Source organism: Urocitellus parryii, chromosome 16 (assembly GCF_045843805.1).
Source record: "Urocitellus parryii isolate mUroPar1 chromosome 16, mUroPar1.hap1, whole genome shotgun sequence".
Taxonomy (NCBI): domain Eukaryota; kingdom Metazoa; phylum Chordata; class Mammalia; order Rodentia; family Sciuridae; genus Urocitellus; species Urocitellus parryii.
This window is the reverse complement of record NC_135546.1, coordinates 13,439,919-13,459,072: the sequence shown is the minus strand read 5'-3', so window position 1 is coordinate 13,459,072 and position 19,154 is coordinate 13,439,919. Positions and strand designations below refer to the sequence as shown.

The window sequence follows — 19,154 nt, the reverse complement described above, 5'->3', positions numbered from 1 at the left end:
TTCCTTTTGAGGAGAAATGGAGAAACTTTGATCTATCTTCCAGGCTAAGATATTAGCCATGCTTCAGTGGTCTCATCTGTTCTACTTATGTGCACTTCTACTCATTTCTTCTACTCATTTTTTTTTTTTTAATATATCTCTGCCACAGTACTGGGGACTGAACCCAGGGGCACTCAACCACTGAGACACATTCCCAGCCCTTTTTAAATTTTGAGACACGGGTCTCACTAAGTTGCTTTGAGCTTCACTAAATTGCTGAGATTGGCTTTTAACTTGTGATCCTCCCGCCTCAGCCTCCTGAGCCACTGGGATTACAGGAGTGCACCACTGTACCTGGCTCTACTTTGTTACTCTTTTAAAGAATATAAAGGAAGGCAGAAAGGCATAATTGTTGAATGTGTATAATTTCTGTGCCGAGAGTTTTGCTTGTTATTTTAATAATCTTCCCTGAAACTCTATGCAGCACATATTGACCTATTTAAGAAGAAGAACTGGAACTTGGAAACATTAGACAAATTGTCCATATATCTAGTAAAAAGCAGAACTAGAAATAAAACTCATATTTAGCGGATGCTCAAGTCAAAGCCCTTTGCAGCATCGTTATCGTATTTGAATCTTAGTGAGATTCACATCTTAAGAAGGGTAAGCAAAAGCATTTGTGAGTGACTGGTATGTTAGGAATCTTTTTTTCTTTTTCCCCAGGGCCATCTTTAGTTTCAGATTATAGTGTTTAAAAGCAGCTTAATTTTATGAATGGGCTACTGTGGCATTTTAATGATAATTATATCTATTCTCTTTCTCTCTCTCTCTCTCTCTCTCTCTCTCTCTCTCTCTCTCTCTTTCTATACAACACACACAATTTTTTTTGTGGTAGATAGACACAATACCTTTATTTTATTTTATATGTGGTGCTGAGGATTGAGCCCAGTGCCTCACACATGTTGGTAAGAGCTCTACCACTGAGCCACAACTCCAGCCCCTCTAGCAATATTTTAAATAGATTTGTATTCATGAGTTTCTCATTCAGAAAAGGAAAGAAGCAGTGGTATGTATTAGTTAGTTTGAGTGTCAGTTGCATGTCTCTAGATGGGAATATTTGATGCAAAGATTGAGTCTGTTGAGTCACCTGGGTACTTCAGATATCAGATGCTTTTGCTTACCCTTCTTAAGATGTGAATTACTTCAGTAAGAGGCAGAATCTTAGCCTGATGGAAAGTTACTTCTACCTGCCTCACTACCATGACATGTATTTTAGGGATCTTATGTTTCTTTACCTTTGTAAAATAGTTTTATACTCAGTGATAAAAAAATATTCCTATGAGTACTTGAGTTATCTCCAACAATTTGCTGGGTGCCTCAGCTTAATCTTGTTAAGTTGGCAATGCCTTTAAAACATAGTTTAGTTTGTTTCTTTGTTCCTGTGTTTGGTCATTTATTAACTCAATAAATATTTAATGGGCATCTTCTGTGTGCTAGTTGATATTTTAGATGCTAGGAATATGGAGTGACCAAGACACATAATTGCCTTCACTCGTGGAGCTTCATTCTGGTAGTAAACTGAACAACAGCATAAGAAGCAGATGATAACACAATTTTAGGTGGAAAATGCTATGAGGACAATAAAACAGGATAATTTGATAGAAATTATGAGGAGCATTAATTAGATAAGGTAGTCAGGAAAAGGCTTTTATTGAGAAGTTGGCATTTGAGAAGTTTTCGTTAAAATAAAATTAAAGAGGTGCTGAAGGAGGAGTATTTCAAGGAGAGAGCATCAGAAGCAGAGGCCTAATGGAGAAACAAAACCAGCAATGGGCTAAAAGATAATGATATACTTTGGATGGAGAATAAATCACCAGGAGCAGGAATAGTATGAAAACCAGTGTAGAGGCTCTTTGGTCAGGAGACTTATTGACCACTGATCAGTACATCTCAATCAGTATTTTAGGTTTGGGGAGTGTAATATCAAGCAAAGACTACCTCTGCCCACTTGGAGCTTAGTTCTAATGGGTATTATTAGGCAGTGAACAAATGAGTAAAATGTGTAGCTGTGAAGAGAGATAGGGTAGGCACAGAATGGAGGAGCTGCTACTTCAGATTTGGTGGTCAGGGAAGGCCTCTTTAAAAAGATTATGTGCTATGGAGGAGACACCTGAATGAAGTCACATTTCTTTGCTAAACTAGGACAGATAATGGCTTCCTCTAGAATGGTAGCTATATAGAAGTAAAATGGGCATTTCAGGCAAAATTTCAAAGATGAACAAATATATTAGCTACTGAGTTTAATGTAGAGAGCAACTAAAAGAGGTACCAGGAATGACTCCTACATTTTGGTCTAAGCAGCAGTGTAAAAATGATAGTGCCATTTACTAAGGTGGAAACCAGGGATGAATCATGGATGGGAAAGGGAATCAGTTTGTTTTGCCTATATAGTTTTGGTTTCTGTTGGATATCCAAGTGGAAAAGAAAATCAAACATGAAAACTTGATCTTACCTCCTAAAAAGTAAATCCAAAGACCTTTTGTGGTTATAATTAGTATTTAAAGTTGGGAACCTAGGTAAGTTTATCCAGAAGGAGAATGCTGATAGGGAACAGAGCCTAAGGCTCCATCCTGTGCTCACCAGCATTGAGAACAACATTCTCAGTTCTCCGAGCTTCTTTACATTTTGAAAAATTATCAACCATACCAAAGAGCTTTTGTTTATATGGGTTATATCTATTGGTATGTATCATTTAGAGGACTGTTGCTCTGGCCAACATGGAATAACAGATACCTGATTTACCTGCTTGAAACAACCAAATAAATGGACAAGTCCTATGAAACAGCAGTTTTCAAGACATGTCAGCTATTGGACAACAAAGGACAGGAACCTCTGAGAGATGGGGAAAGTGGGATGCAATAATAACAGAGTTTATATGGGGACTTCCAGAAGACTCTGGATTGAGAAAGAGCTGAGAGACCAGAGAAACCAAAGAAATTTGAGTTTGCAGTATGGAGTACGGGGAAGAGAGAGTAGCTCAGAGAGAATCCTCCGGATGTGCAGAAGGTTCACCTTGATTTCTTTAGCTATGTTGTCTGACCACAGTGAGATTAAGTTAGGAATCAGTAACAAAGCCCTTGGAAGATTCCAACTATTTGGAAATGAAATAATGCAGTTCCAAGTAACCTGTGGGTCAAGAAGCTTCAAATATATTTAACTTGTTTAACAATAAATAACATTCTACTAAAAATAACTGTTTCCCCCTCCAAAGATTAAAAGTATAGATTTTTACTTTTAGCCCAGATAGAATAACTTTCCTTTATTAAAAAAAAAAACAGAAGATTAGATGAAGTATATAAAAGAATGATTTCTTAGATACTAGAAACAGGTAATACAAGACAGTGATTTCTGAGAGAAAGAAAACAAAGTAAGGTGATAAATTCTATAGCTGCAATAGCAAATTTCAGGCACATGATGAGGGAACCCCAAAACAACCAAGTAGTATCACTGAGTTGAGACAGATCAAAGCTCTTGGAGGCCAAGATATCTAGAATTCATGGGATGGAGTACCAGAAAATAGGGTACTGCAGAGAAAAGATCTCTAGAAGGATCCTGTTAGGTCCTTGTCTTCCTAGCAATGTGCACATGAATGAAAGGAGACTACTGGAGGCTAGGGAAAGACCCTTTTGGAAGGATTATGTAGAGCAATTTCTGGAATTTAAATAAGGCAAAGAATAGCCTGAATTAACCATCGATTAGAATAGAGAAAGCTCATAAAATATGGGCCCTCAGGCAGCATTCTCTGAAGTGTATGCCTTAGAACAGGCTGAATTACCTTAGCCAGATAATATATAGTTTAGGCTTTGCAGGCTACATGTGCTCACTGACCACATCTTGTTTCCATAGGGCTATATAAGTAGGTCTTGAGTTGGATTTGGCCCTTGGGCTTTATGTTGATTCCTCCTCTAGGCTAAATGCTGCTCTCATCTTCCCTACTTAAAAAAAAAAAAATATTTTGAAGAGATTTCATTTTTTAAATCAGTTTTAGGCTCACAGCAAAATTGAACAGAAAGTACAGAGAGTTCTAATATTCCCCTTGTCCCTCCCTGCACATGCATAAGTTCAATTGCTATCAATATCCTGTACCTGAATGGTACATTTATTACCATTGATGAACCAAAACTAACATGAAGTCCATAGTTTACTTTAAAGTTTTCTGTTGGTTGTTAATATATCCTATGAGGTTTGATATGTATCCACCATTATGGCATCATACAGAACAGTTTTTCTGCCCCAGAAATCCTCTTTGCTCCACCTGTTGATCTTTCCTTCCTCTCTAACCTTTGGCAAATGCTGAGCTTTTAGTTCCCATAGTTCTGACTTTTCCAGAATGTCATATAATTGGAACCATACAGTATAAAGCCTTTTTGAATTGGCTTCTTTCTTTAAATAATATACATTTGAGATCCTTTTGTTACCAGTGGAGGATTCAGTGGGGGCCAGGTTCTTGGTGTCCTGAACAAAGAATTCCGCAAGAAATGCAGAAGTAACAGGCAGAGCATAGTTACTGAAAGTGAAAGTATACTCTGTAAAGAAGAGCAGAGTAGCCCAGCGAGGGAGGCTTAAGGCCCCCATGTGTGGGCGAGACTTGTTTTATATGCTGAGCTGTGCCTCATTCACCTCCCCATGGACCTGATTGAAGTCCTTGCCCTATTTGTTCCCAATGGTTACTTTATTTTTGCCTAATTAGAATACAGAACTTGTAGTGAGAGTTGCCATGGTAATGGGACTGTATAGAACTTGTGGTAACAGTGTGGTGATAAGCTCTCCCTAGCAGGAGTTGCCATGGTAATGGGACTTCTTGTAAACAGGGACCTGATAACATGTCCTTATATTGTTGTCTGGCCAGCATTTTCTATGTACCCTACCTCTGCTATCTTGACATCCCAAAACTCCTACCTCACTTCCATGTCTTTTCATGGCTTATTATAGCTCTTTTTTGTTGTTCTTGCCATGTTAGGGATGGAACACAGGGTCTCATATGCTAGGCTAGTCCTTTACTACTGAGTCACACCCTGGGATGGCTCATTTCTTTTTAGCACTGAATAATATTCCATTCTGGATGTATCCATAGTTAAACCATTTACCTACTGAAGAACATCTTGATGGCTTCCAAGTTTTGTCAAGTATGACTAAAGCTGCTTATAAATGGTTGTGTGCATTTTTTTGTGTGAACATATATCTTCAACTCATTTAAATTAATATTGGGGGAACTTGCTTGTGGGATAGGATGGTATCCTTAATTTTATAAAAAAATGCCAAATTGTCTTCCGATGTGGTTGTACTATTTTGCACTCCCACCAGCAGTGAATAAGAGTTCTATTGTTATGTATCCTCACCACATTTGGTAGAGTCAGTGCTTCATATGTTTGCCATTCTTGTAGTTATGTAGTGGTGTATCATTGTTGCTTTAATTTGCAATTCCCTAATTTAATGTGATATTGGGCATCTTGTAATATATTTGTTTACCATCTATATATCTTCTTTGGTGAAGTGTCTGGATCATTTTCCCTTTTTTTGAAATTGGGGTTTTCATTTTCTTATTGTTGTGTTTGAAGAGTTCTCTGTTAATTGCCTTTTTATCAAATTTGTCTTTTGCAAATATTTTCTCCCAGTCTATAGCTTTTCTTCTCATTCTCTTGATATTTTGCCCTAATGAAACGTGAAAATAAGCCTTGGGATGCTTCAATAGATTATATAGCTTGTGTGGTCCAGAGCAAAACTCTTTATAGCTTTAGTGTCATCTTGTAATCTTCTACATAGATGCAGATAAGCATTTGATAAAATTGAACCTCCACTCATGGTCAGAGCTCTCAGTAAGCTAGAATTTCTTCAATTTGACAAAGGGTATGTATGGAAAAAAAAAAAAACCCAAAACCCCTACAACTAACATATCTAACGGTGAATATTGAATGTTTCCAATTGAGAACAAAGTATAGATGTTGATTCTCACCACTTTTATTCACCATTGTACTGGTGGTCTCACTGAAAGTGATAAGGTGCCAACTATTATGCCTGGAAGGGTTTTTTTTTTAAGTTTTTTTTTTAAATTAAGAGATATAAGTTTCCATTAAAAATGGTATGCCATAAAATAAGCGACTAGCTCACAAATCACAAATCAAATAGGTACCCAACATACTTTGGTATGTCTCAGAAGGGCTTTATTTGTAGTTCACATTTCATCATAGGTATATACCCAGGAACCCATCAAAAATATCCCTTTTCTCTGTGTGTGGAGGACTGTACCCAGTGTCCCAGGCATGCTGAGCACACCCTCTATCACTGAGCTAAACCCCAGCCCGTTAAAGATATTGTTAAGTGAAAATGACTTTTTTTGGTAGTTTAAATGGTGAGTGGTACATGCTAACACATCAGAAATTTTATTCACCATTGCTATTGTAATATAAATGTAATAATGCATGCATGTCCTACATAGGTATTGTCATAATAATATAATGACATGCGTTATTACATTACTTCATCTCCCCTGTGAAAGAGACTCAGGGATCCTTTGCTGCACTGTACCTTGAAATCAGCTTTAGCACGTAGGAGGAAGAGGAGCCTGCTCAGAAAGCTGCAGAGAGAAAGGAGGAAAGCTTGGAAACATGGTATCAGAAAATCCAGGAAAAGAGTGTTTAAGAAGAAATCATGACTTATTCCACATGTTGCTATGAAAAGTTCTGTAAGAGGCCATACATGGAACCATTGATTTTCATAGCTTGGAGGCAACAAACCCTGACAAGAGTAGTTTCCTCTAGGACGGTTTCACTGAGAGGAGCTGTTTGATTGAGAGGAGGCATCAGAAGCACTTAGAATTCATTGAGATCAAATTGGAAATGAAGCAGTGAGAATATGAAAGTGGACAGTTCTTAGGCAAGGTTTCTCTGTCAGAGTGAGGCCGTAGCTGGAGATGGGTATTGGGTCAGGGGAGGGCTTTTAATTAATTTCTTGAGTTTGTTGTTTAAATTGGGAGATACTTAACTCAGCAACTCAGACTTTTTGAGGGTAGCCCATAGCAATAAATATATTTTATATCATTACTGTGTACACACACATTGAAACAAAAGTTTCTCAAAATGCTTTTACCTTTTCCATTTTTAATGCACTCTGAGACTTTCTATTCTGCCCTTTATTGTTTCATTAAGGGAAAAATCAAATAGCAGTCTGAACTTACTAAGTTGTTTTCATAGCCCACACACTCAATTTCAAATGTAGCTTGTGTTTGAGAGGACTTCATGATGGAATCCACAGTGTAAGTTTGGAGTCAGCCTTTAGATATAGCAAGGACAGTCATTTCATGGTAACAATAAGGAATAAGAGAGATCATGTGTGAATAGACTGGATGTAATGGTGATTGGAAGGAGACAGAATTCTGTTAGAATGAATCCATAGTTTTCAGAGTAGTGTGAGACCAACTAAGAGTGGGCCATAGAGGAGCAGCATTAGAGGTTTGAATAAAGAGGAGACTATGAAACAGTAGTTCTGGAGAATTTAATGAGTTTGGTTTGACTGAATATGAACTTAGCAGATCCCACAACTAGCTGAGCCACTTAAAACTTTCAAGAGGTAAATTCAGGACAGATAACCAGCAGAATTGAGGTTTTATGCTGTAGAGTACTCCTGGCCAAATGGCAGATCTCCAAAGATGAGGTGAAGAGATGAGTGGGAACAATTTTATTAGTCATAATCTGTTGGCATCATTCATTTTCTAAGCAGCATTATTAGACTTCTTGGGCCAAAGCCAGAGAAGTGGCTGCCATTTGGTTTTGTTTTCCAGCCTAGCTATGGGATAATTAGATTTCAATAAGAAAAGGAAATTTTTTTAAATCTGAGATTTTATTATTTCAAAATATAAAGTCATTAAGCCTCCTTAACTGTTAATGCAAGTATTTAGCAAGTTTCTCTAGTAGATCTTAAGCCCACAATTCTTTATTTTCTAGTGGCCTAGAAATAGTATAAAATCTAGGAAAATGGCCTGGACATGAGCTAAATGTAAATAAACTGCATTGATCCCATAGTGATGTGTTACCCTGGCCTAACACAACCTAACGATATTGGCCCATTAATTCTGGAGAACTGAAGAAGGATATGATAATTATCCTCAAATGCATGGAGTTAAATAGAAACCACCTAGCTTGTATCCATCTATGTAGAGATTCTACATAGAAGAATGTTTCTGAAGAGCTGAATTTTTCCAATCATCTTTATGGCCAGCTTATAATTTCTTTTGCTGAACTTTTAACTATCTTTTTATTTAAATTTACCAGTTTCTAACCCCACTCATTAGTTTCACTGGGAGTTTTAATGCACATAAACATAAATATGTTGGAATTTGTAGTAGTCTCTCCTAAATGTCTTCGATATGCCTACTAGTATCCACATATAGGAGTCCAACTTCTTTTCTTCTTAGTTGTGCATCATATTTTAGTGTTCTTTTTTCATATTAAAGGATAATTTTCTGGACTGGGGTTGTGGCTCAGAGGTAAAGCGTTCGCCTAGCATGCGTGAGGCACTAGGTTCGATCCTCAGCACCATATAAAGTAAAATAAAGACATTGTGTCCACCTGTAACTAAAAAATAAATATTTTAAAAAAGGATAATTTTCAAAACTAAATGAAATCATCCCTATGGATACATAATTAATATTTTTATTAGAGATTTGAAAACCTCATTAGAGAGGTTACCAAAAAGATGTTAATAAGATATTCAAAGGAGAATCCAAAGAAAGTCATGTTTATAGGTTAGTAATATTAAAATGAATGTACAAATGGAGGCAAAACTGATTTCTTCTATTGTGATGTAGGGAATTTAATGAAATCTCCACCAGAGGGGATTTTGTATATCTATAGCCTATTATTATTATTATTATTTTGCTATCACTTATCTACAACTAGCAGACCACAATTCAAAGGCACCAAATGACTGGAATCCTGTAAGGGTAGCTCTAGACAAGGCAGTTTTCAACTGAAATGCAATTTTTTCCCTACATGCAGTAGATTCTCTACACCTTAGTATTGTGCTATGAGCGGGGAAAAAAAGCCCCTCTCCGGAGTTTGGGATTTGGGAAGAAATCTAGAGAAGCAAACTAGGAATAGCATGGTTCCATATTTGTGTTTGAGGCTGGGAGAAGATAAGGAAACTTCCATGACCCCCTTGCCCTTTGTGCTTTTGTGCTTAGCAGACAGCTTTTACCTTTGGTGCAAGGATGATGTTCATGAGTAAATGGGTTCGCCTACTTTACCTAGAAGGTCTTTTGAATTTCAGGTAAAACGCATCATAATGAATTTCGGCTTCTGGTGGATCAGGCAAAAAAAGGATACAAGAAAACTGACGGAATGCCAAAAAACAAAGTAATGAAAAAAGATGAATCTACAGAAAAGCTGTTATGCATGCATATGGGTAAGAGACATTAAAAAAAGAAGTATGGTTAATTTCATTATTTATTTCTATTATAAAAAGAAAACCAAAGGAATTTACTTTGGGGTTATTAGGCATTTGAAATGGGAAAAAGTATTTTTTAGATAAATTCATATAGCAGTTGTGGAATATAAACTATGTTTATTATTATTCTGGGAAAAACAATTGGAAGAATGTCCTGAAGAAACAATTGCTAAGCCTTGGCTTCCTTTCAGTTAGTGGGAAAATCACAAGTTCCTTAATTGTTTAAGCTTGAGGAAATTTTCTAGGTTTAGGATTTATTGCTGAGAGTGAAGCTATCCTACAAAGAGAATAAATCATTTTTGTTATAGAACACTGGCATTTACCTTGGATGTGATGGTCTGCTAAACAGTCTAAAGCTAATGCACTTGGTATGGCAATGCATATAACGCATTAATTTTGATCTATTTTAGAATTTGAGATTAATGTTATATTTCTGTTGCCAGGGCTTTGGGCCAGCAAACAAAACAGAATCATAATGGGAAAAGGTGCACAAGAAAATTCTTTATTTTTTCTTTATTGTGGAAAAATACACATAACACAATATGTATCTTTTTATCCATTTACAAGTATTTAGTTCATTGGCATTGAATACCTTCATAGTACTGTGTAAATGTTACCACTAACTATACCCAGAACCTTTCTGTAGCTGCCAATTCAAACTGTAATCACTATTTTGTACTTTTTTTTTCTTTTTTCTTTTTTTCTTTTTGGTACTAGGAATTGAACCAATGTGTGCTTTTACTGCTGAACTACATTTCCAGTCGTTTTTACTTTTCATTTTGGGGCAGGATCTTGCTAAGTTGTTGATGTTCTACCTGAGTTGCCAAGGCTGGCCTTGAACTTGCAAACCTCCTGCCTCAGGCTCCCAAGTTGCTGAAATTATAGGCGTGTGTCACTATACCTGGCCTATACTCATTATTTAATAACTCTTCCTTTTCCTCTCCCTCACATCCCTAATTGTCTTTATTCTACTCTTTGTATGGATTTGGCTATTCTGGGTACCTCATGTAAATGAAATTGTATAGTATTTGTCCTTCTGTGTGATTTATTTCTCTAAGAATTTTTTTCAGTGTCCATTAATGTAGCACATGTTAAAATTTTATGCCATTTTCCCCCTTTTTTGTGTGCTGAGAATGAAACCCAGAGCTTCTTGCCTGTGAGGCAAGTGCTCTACAAGAGAGCTACAGCCCAAGCCCTCTCATTCCTTTTTATGATTGAATAATATTCCATAGTATGTATATGACACATCTTATTTATCCATTTAACCCTTAATAGGCTATTTTAGCCTTTTGGTTATAGTGAACAATGTTGTTATGAACATAGATTTTCAAATATCAGCTCAAGTCCCTGCTTCTAATTCTTTAGGATATTTACCTAGGAGAGGAATTACTGGTTCATATAGTAGTATCATGTTTAACCTTTCAAGAACCACCAAACTCTTTTCCACAATAGCTGTATCATTTTATATTGCCTACCAGCAATGTATGAGGTTTCTCCACATCTGTGTCAGCACTTATTATTTCCCCTCCTTTTTTTTCTGAGTCCATCTTAGTAGGTGTGAAAAGGTATGTCATTATGATTTTATTGTTGTTGGTGGTGGTTTTTCACTTGTATTTGCTTTTGGTTTTGGAATTCTAGATTGAACCAAGGGTTCTTCTTCTGAATTATATCCTCACTCCTTATTTTTTATTTTGAGACATGGCCTTGCTAAGTTGCCGAGGCTGGCATTGAACTTATAATCCTCCTGCCTCAGCCTCTGAGTACCTGGGATTATAGGAAAGCACCACTGTGCCTGACTGCCATTGTGGGTTTTGATTTGCAATTTGTCTTTCTTCTTTGGAGCATATTCAAGTTCTTTGCCTATTTTAAAATTGGGTTGTTTGTTGATTTTATGGGGATCTTTATGTATTCTGTTAATCCCCTATCATATATATGATTGGTAAATATTTCCAAATGTTCTTTTGTTATCTTTTTGCTTTCTTGATAGCGTTTTCACCACAAAAATGCTTCGTTTTTATGAAGATCAGTTTGTTTTTTAATTGCCTGTTTTTGATGTTATATCTATGAAGTCATAGCCAAATCCTGTGTCTTATAGATTTTTCCTTTATATTTTCTTCCAACAATTTTGTAGCTTTAGCTCTTAAGGTTAGGTCTTTGATCCATGTTGAGTTAATTTTTATATATTGTATTATTGTATAAGGTAAGGGTCCAACTTGATTCTTTTTTTTTTTTTAATGGCCCTGGGGATTGAACCTAGGGCCTTGTGCATGCATGGCAAGCACTGTACCATCTGAGCTATATCTCGAGCCCTCAACTTGATTCTTTTGTGTGTAGATATGTTTACCTAGGAGATATGTTTTATTCTCAGCCCTATTCATTGAAGATTCTTCTTCATTGATTGCTCTTGGTTAATCCTGTCCAAAATCAACTGACCCTGTGAAGGTTTATTTTGTATATTCCCTATTTTATTCCATGGATCTTTATATCTGTCCTTATGCTTGTATTACTGTTTTAATTACTATAGCTTCTATAGTCAGTTTCAAAGTTGGAAGTGTGAGTCCTTTAACTTTATTCTTGTTTTTCAGTTTTGGCGATTTGGGGTCCTTTGAGGTTCCTTGAGTTTTAGGATGTTTAAAAAAAAAAAACACTGATTGCCTCTATAAAACATTGGTATTTTGATATTGGATTACATTGAATTTGTAGGTAGCCTTGGGTAGTACTGATATCTTAACAATATTAGATCTTCCAATTCACAAACACAGGATGCTTTTTCCATTTAATTATCTCTTTAATTTCTTTTAGCAGTTTTATAGCTTTCAGTATACAAGTCTTTTACCTTTGTGGCTGATTTACTCCTAAGTATTTTATTCTTTTGGGTATTTACACATTCCTTGTTGTCTCCATTACTCACGCTTCCTTTGGTAGGTTGCTGCCTCAGCATGTAGCTCATGGCCGTTGAACAACTTGAATTTGTTCATGCAGTTGTTAAAGGATAGTTTTATAAATTATCATTGCTTAAGAAATTCTGGCTTGATATTTCCCACCAGAAGAAAAATATTTTTTTTACTAATCAAATCTTTATTGAATATAGTTGGTTACTTGTGCTTGGGGGGTTATATAGAATGTGTGTATATACACAAAAGTATTTCTGTCTCTGGGTGACTGTTGCTGTTAGGTTGTTATTCATAATGGGGATGTCTGAGAGAGGAAGACACAGATTGGTTGAAGAGGTGGTTTTTATATGGCAACATATAACCAGTGTAACTATTGCTCTTTAGAGTAAACTTTGAAGTGCCCATGTAAGTGAATAAGGTTCATGTTCTCTCAAGGGAAAACCTAATCTTTTTTATTGCGTGTCTTTGGGGGAGGTCTGATGTCCTAACCTCATAGTTGGGGCTCTCCTTGAAGTCCTGAGTTCTTAGATCTAAGGGCAGACAGCATCTAAGGTCAGCTCATATTGTTGAGTGCTGTTTGTCCCTAACAGAGAATTTATTTATGTTATTTATTTGTTTAAGAGGGAAAGAAGTAAGAGACTAAAACTTTTTAAAAATAAAAGGTTGTTTAAAGATGAATTCCTTTTCCCTGGCTTGCCAGCTTGATTGCATTCTCTGAGCCAGTTGAGTGATATAATTGCCTGGGTGCATCAAGTTTCCAGGGTGATGGGTTCCCCTTATAATGTGTTTACAAGAGGAGATCCTAGAGATTCTGGATGGTCATCTTATTAGCTCAGTTTTTTCTTTTGATAAACATTAGAGGATACAGCTTTGTTTTGGTAATGATGGCTTACTGATAGACAGTATTAGGAGCTAATACCCCTATGATGCATGCTCTTCTTCCAATGTGAGAGAATCATTTGTGAAAAAATCTTTTTGTCCTCCTTTTTGAAGAATTTGGCTTATTCTTTTCCCATGCAATATCTCTGGCTAAAAGGCCTGGCCTGTTCTTTTTAATGTGCTTAGTCACATGAGAAAAAGAATCATAGATAATGTCTTGCACTCTTATTTGCAGACATTTGGCTATACTTGTGTGTCTCATTCTGTGTACACTTTGAGTCTTCCCTTTTCCTATATCTGCAATGAGAAACTCTGAGAACTAAGACTATGATAAAGGTTGTATAGAAATGTGACTTGTATTATGAAATGGAAATATTCATTATGTCTGATTAGTTTTCCTTTCCCATAATGAATTCATTCTATTTAGTAGGTTTAGGGTCCATGTAAATTCATTATTATGTAATAGTGTATTAGGGTATTAGTTCCTAATGTTACCTGTCTGATACACATATATATCTCATTAGTTCTTTTCCTCTATATGTAATCATATACAAATGATTTTAAATAATAAGCATATAAATAATATGATCCTATATATGTGGTTATAAAGGGGGATTTGTCAGATTGGTTTATATGACCAGAAGCTGGATATTCCCACAATGGCTATCTGCAGACTGAGAGCTGGAAGAACCAGTAACTGCTCAGCCCAAGAAGCTGGAGCCTTAGAACAAGAGGAGACTCCAGTGATGCAACCCCAGTTCAGAACTAAAGGCCTAGTAACTTCCAGGACAGTTGCTAGTCAGATTCTGTTTTGTAAGAGTGAAGCAGAGCAAAAGTTTGATGTCTTCAGGAGATACAGCTACAGCAGTTGAGGTACCCTGCTCAAGAAAGAACTGAGCTTACATCTGTTTTGTCTTCTTCATTCGTCCTCCTTTTCATTCTATCCAGTCTCCCAACCTATGGGACTGTGCTGCCCACATTTAGGGTGGGTCTCCTGGTCAGTTTGTTGTCCCACATACTGGTCATTCTTAGAAACACCCTCATGACACACCCAGAAACCTCTTAATCTTAGGCATCTCTTTATCCACTCAAGTTGACAATTCAGATTAACTCTCATAGCCAGTGACAAATATTGTAGTTCTCTTTATTCGTTGAATCTTTAGTCATTTTTTTGCTAGAGTGACAGTGTTCTCCATCTATAAAATGCTTAGGAATTTAGTGATATGTAAATAGGGGATTTATTAGAATTATAAACTTGGGCTCAGGTTATAGCTCAGTGATAGAGCGCTCACCTATCATATGTGAAGCACTGGGTTTGATTCTTAGCATCACATAAAAATAAATAAAAAAGGTATTTTGTTGGTCTACAACTAAAAAATAATAAAAAAGAATTTTGAATTTGTTCCATTTCTGGTTTTAAAGGAAACTTTATTTTTAAATTAATTAATTGTGGAAAAACAAAGCACCATTGTGGTATTATTGATTCTTTGGCTCTCACTGGAGTTTTGGGATCAATGTAATATATACTTAGATTTTACTCAATACAAATAACAATATTGTGTGTTACAGAAATAATAGGCATACAAAAGTTGTAAATTTTAAGATACTCTTTAATTTTTATTTTATCCTTTTTACATTTCTTTTTTTCCTTTTAGGACAGGAAGATGATAAAATGAAATTCTCAGATACAACCTCAGTAAGAAATCACTTTCCTCCATCAAATCTATGCTCCCCAGAAAAGATGAAGCCTGATAGACAAGATGATTCTTCTAGTTGTACCGATATTCAGGAATCAGCTCTTTATTCATCGGAATCAGGTTCATGCAATAGGTAAGGAGCAAGTGGTAGTTGATAAAGAATCTTTAAGTTTCTATTTCCCCTGTACATGTTGCTAGAAATAATTAGAAGATAGTTTTGTGGTATGATGTGGTTTTTGAGGTTTCTTGCATTTCCTGTTTTTTACTTCCATGTTGTCTTCATAGTGATAGCAAGCTGGAATAAAAGGATACTACAGTGACCATTGGTGACTTTATTTCCCACTCTGTAGGCTTTATGTAGGACTTCCTAGAGTTTGACAAGAAGCATGATAAGCAGAAAGTTGAGACAATGAGTAAAGGAGATGATCAGGAAGATGATAAATAGTAAAGTAAAATAAAAGAAAAATTCAGCCAAATATATTGGGGGAATCTCTAAAAATTAGAGCTTCAATGGCAAGCCCTTTTGAGAAAATATTTTAAAAATTGTGTGTTGTAAAAAGATGACATAGGATTAATTCATTTTATACACAGGTACATACACATTTTATATGCTGGTGTCTTACTTTATAAGTGGAACATCCTAAATTTGAAATCTGAAATGCTCCAAAACCTGAAACTTGTTGAGCATCATGGCACATTTGAAACATTTTAGATTTGGGGTCAAGGATGCTCACCTGTAAAAACCATGCAAATATTAAAATATCTGGAAAGCTTTGAAATCTGAAACACTTCTGGTCCCAACATTTTGAATAAGGGATGATCAACCTATACATCATAAATTTTACTCATGTTTCTACCTCATATTTGTAACTGTTGTTTTTAATGGGTGCAGTATTATGTTGTGTTTCTGTACTGTAATTGATTAGTTCCTTCCATTTCTGTAAAGCTGTACATTTTCCCCAGTGTTGTTCTTATGTACCTGATGGTATGGTAAAGCTCTTTTGTTTCTTACTGAATTACTTACATTCTTACCTTTGTCATAATTTTGACCGAAGTAGGTGTGGTCATTGCCTTCTGAATTATATCAATTTAAAATGTTATAAGCAGCATGTGAATATGAATGTCTCTTGGAAATTATTTAATCTTTGATATTCACTTAAAATTACTAACATGCACTTGGGTGACAGATTTCATCAGTCTGAATCATGAGATTAAAAAAAAAAAAAAAGTCTTACTTGAAGACCCTCTGCTTTCTTACTGTTTCTGGGGAACATCTTCATATTATTCAGAAACAAGTGTTGGGAAAGGAAAGTATTCCCACCTCATCCCAAAGGTTTTCAAGGCCAAAAACTACATTTTTTTAGTTATTTGAGGGTTAGCCTGAATTGTTATATACTAGAATTGGGCATTCCTGCAAGTTCAGTGTGTAGTATTTGTTTTTAAAAATAAATCTCTTGTGAATACAAAATAAAAATAAGGAAAAATCAGAGGCAGGGTGTAAACAGCTGGTTTTTAATCTTAGTTACTGGTTGCTTGAATGATTTAGAAAGCCAGAGTGAATCAGGACGTAGGCATGGTAATGAAATAAACTAAAGGGAAAATACGGCCATCAACTATCTGTTTATCTGGTGATGAGATAAACAAATATATAGCAAATAAGATGAGTTTGGAGTCTTGGGCTCAGAAAGACTTAATGACCACACTAAACGGTGAGAAGATGATTTAAAAGAAAGATGCCATGCCATTGCTTTTAGCCACACTATGGCTCAGGAACTAGAAGAGCCAGTAGTAGATAGTCTTTTGACTTAGTTTCAAAGGTAAAGGAAATATGACTGAAGGGAATGTGGAATAAACCTTCTTGGGTCAGTGTATTAGTCAGCTTTCTGTTACTGTACCAAATATTTGAGATAACCAACTTATAAAGAGAAAGGTATATTTGACTCAGGTTTTAGGGATTCCAGTACATGATTAGTAGGTCCCACTGCTCTGGGCCTTTGGTAAGGCAGTACATCGCTGCGGGAGTGCATGGTGGGGGAGAACTACTCACTTATGACCAGAAAGTAAGAAGAGGAAGGGAGAGCAAACTGGGGCCCCACAGTCACCTTTGACGGCACACCCTCTGTGACTTATGGTCTTATTACTAGGCTCTACCTCCTAAAGCTTCCACAACCTCATGATGGTACCACCCTGGGGACCAAGCCTCTATCACATAGACCTTTAGGGCACATTCAAGATCCAAACTATAGAGCCGGGATTGTGGCTTGCCTACCACATGTGAGGCACTGGGTTTGATCCTCAGCACCACATAAAAAATTAAATGAATAAAATAAAGTCATCTACAACTAAAAAATAACAACAAAAAATGATCCATACTATAGCAGAAATTGGCTAAAATGGGTTTAGTCCAAACCAGATTGTTGTAACTCATCTCTCATGAAAAGAGGTAAAAAGTACCCTTATGTTTATCAGTCACATACCATTCCTACCACCACTTCATTACAGAATTGTTTTTTCTCATTGTTTACCTTTCTGCTGATCAGGATGCTGAGTAATATTATAGAAAGTTTCTCTGTTTACCCTCTGTAAGGGTCAAATTGAGTTATTGTATGAGACATTTTGAGATGACAATTTTGTTAGCAACTCAAAATGAGCATTGGGATACTAGTAGATTATTCTTTGCTCTGTCTTAAGCAGGGTCTAATATTGTACTCACTCAATAAGTATGCATTGTGTACCCAGCACTGTTCTAGATATTGTAAGTTAGCAGTGATCAGACCATTATTATTTTTTTAAATTTAAGCTTACATTCTATTTCACATATGTAGATGTCTGTATATGCACATATACACATTCCCTTGGCCCAGTGAAAATAACTACAAAGGGCAAATTTTTAACAACTTTTATTGAGATATAGTTCACATACTACACAACTTGCCTATTTAAATGTTCAATTTGATGGTTTTTAGTTTATTCACAAAGATGTACAGCACATTTCACCACAATTTTTATCATCACATAAAGAAACTCGTACCCATCAGCAGTCATTACCTATTGTCCCCCTGAAACTTCCTGCCCTAAGCTATAAGCAACTACTGACCTATTTTCTGTCTATAGGTTTGCCTATTCTCTATTTTTATGTAAATGGGATTATACAATATATGGATTTTTGAAACTGTCTTCCTTCATTTAGATAAATGTTTTCAATTGTCATCCATGTTATATTGTGTTTCAGTACTACATTCCATTTTATTGTTGAATATTCCATTGTATGAATATGTTTTCTTTATTTGTTTATTAGTTCCTAGACATTTGGGTTGTTTCCAAGTTTGTTTTAACAAGGAAAAATATCAAGTTTGTTTGCACAGTTGGAATCTTAGCTTCAGCAATATTATTCAACATTTATAACTAGGCTTGCCTTGAAGAAGTGGGCAATCTCTATTATTCCTCTCTCATGTAAGAAAAGGAAATGTTATACCCATTGTAAATATTAAATATGCTTATCTTTTAATTTTTTATTCAGATTTTTTTATACTCCATTTTCATTTGCTGTCATTTTGTCTTGAAGTTTAAAAGGTAGTGCCTTCCTTGTATTAAACCTAGGCACTTAGGCTAAAGGGAAGGGGGAGAAAAGTGAGACCTAATTAAGTACTGGTTTTGGTTTGATCCCAGAACAGACCATGTGGCAACAGATTCAAGGTAGGTTGTCAGGGAGTTATGTGTGCAGTGGGAAGCAGCACTGGGGACAGCAGGAAAAGTGAAAAGCTTGTGTTTAAGAGCTTCAGGTCAGGAATGACATTGGATTCAGTCTTTTTGAAGTGTACCTCCACATATCTTTGAAAAGCATACTAAATGTATTTCACTTTGTCAGATGAGTGTGAGTTTTTTGGGGGCCGGGGCAAAATGTTATGGTTCAGATGTAGTATCTTCTAAAAGCTCATGTGCAAGAAGGTTTGGAAGAGAAATGATTGGGCCATAGCCTTACCCTGACCTGATGGGATTAACTGATGAGTGACTGGAGGCAGGGTGTGTGGCAGGAGGAAGTGGTTCACTGGGGGTGTGCCTATGGAGTCTGTATATATATATATATATATATATATATATATATATATATATATATTTTTTTTTAAAGAGAGAGTGAGAGACAGTGAGTGAGAGGGAGAGAGAGAGAGAATTCTTAATATTTATTTTTTAGTATTTGGCAGAC

At 36.0% G+C, this 19,154-nt stretch overlaps 1 protein-coding gene across 1 annotated transcript in view; it reads left to right on the top strand.

Annotated features, from left to right (window-relative positions):
- Window positions 1–19,154, top strand: part of Rad18 (RAD18 E3 ubiquitin protein ligase) — a 96,487-nt gene that overhangs the window by 50,269 nt on the left and 27,064 nt on the right. Inside the window, exons 10-11 of the mRNA XM_026383113.2 lie at window positions 9,304–9,438; window positions 14,909–15,083. Coding sequence (XP_026238898.2) covers window positions 9,304–9,438; window positions 14,909–15,083 — 310 coding nt within the window. The remainder of the gene's footprint in view (window positions 1–9,303; window positions 9,439–14,908; window positions 15,084–19,154) is intronic.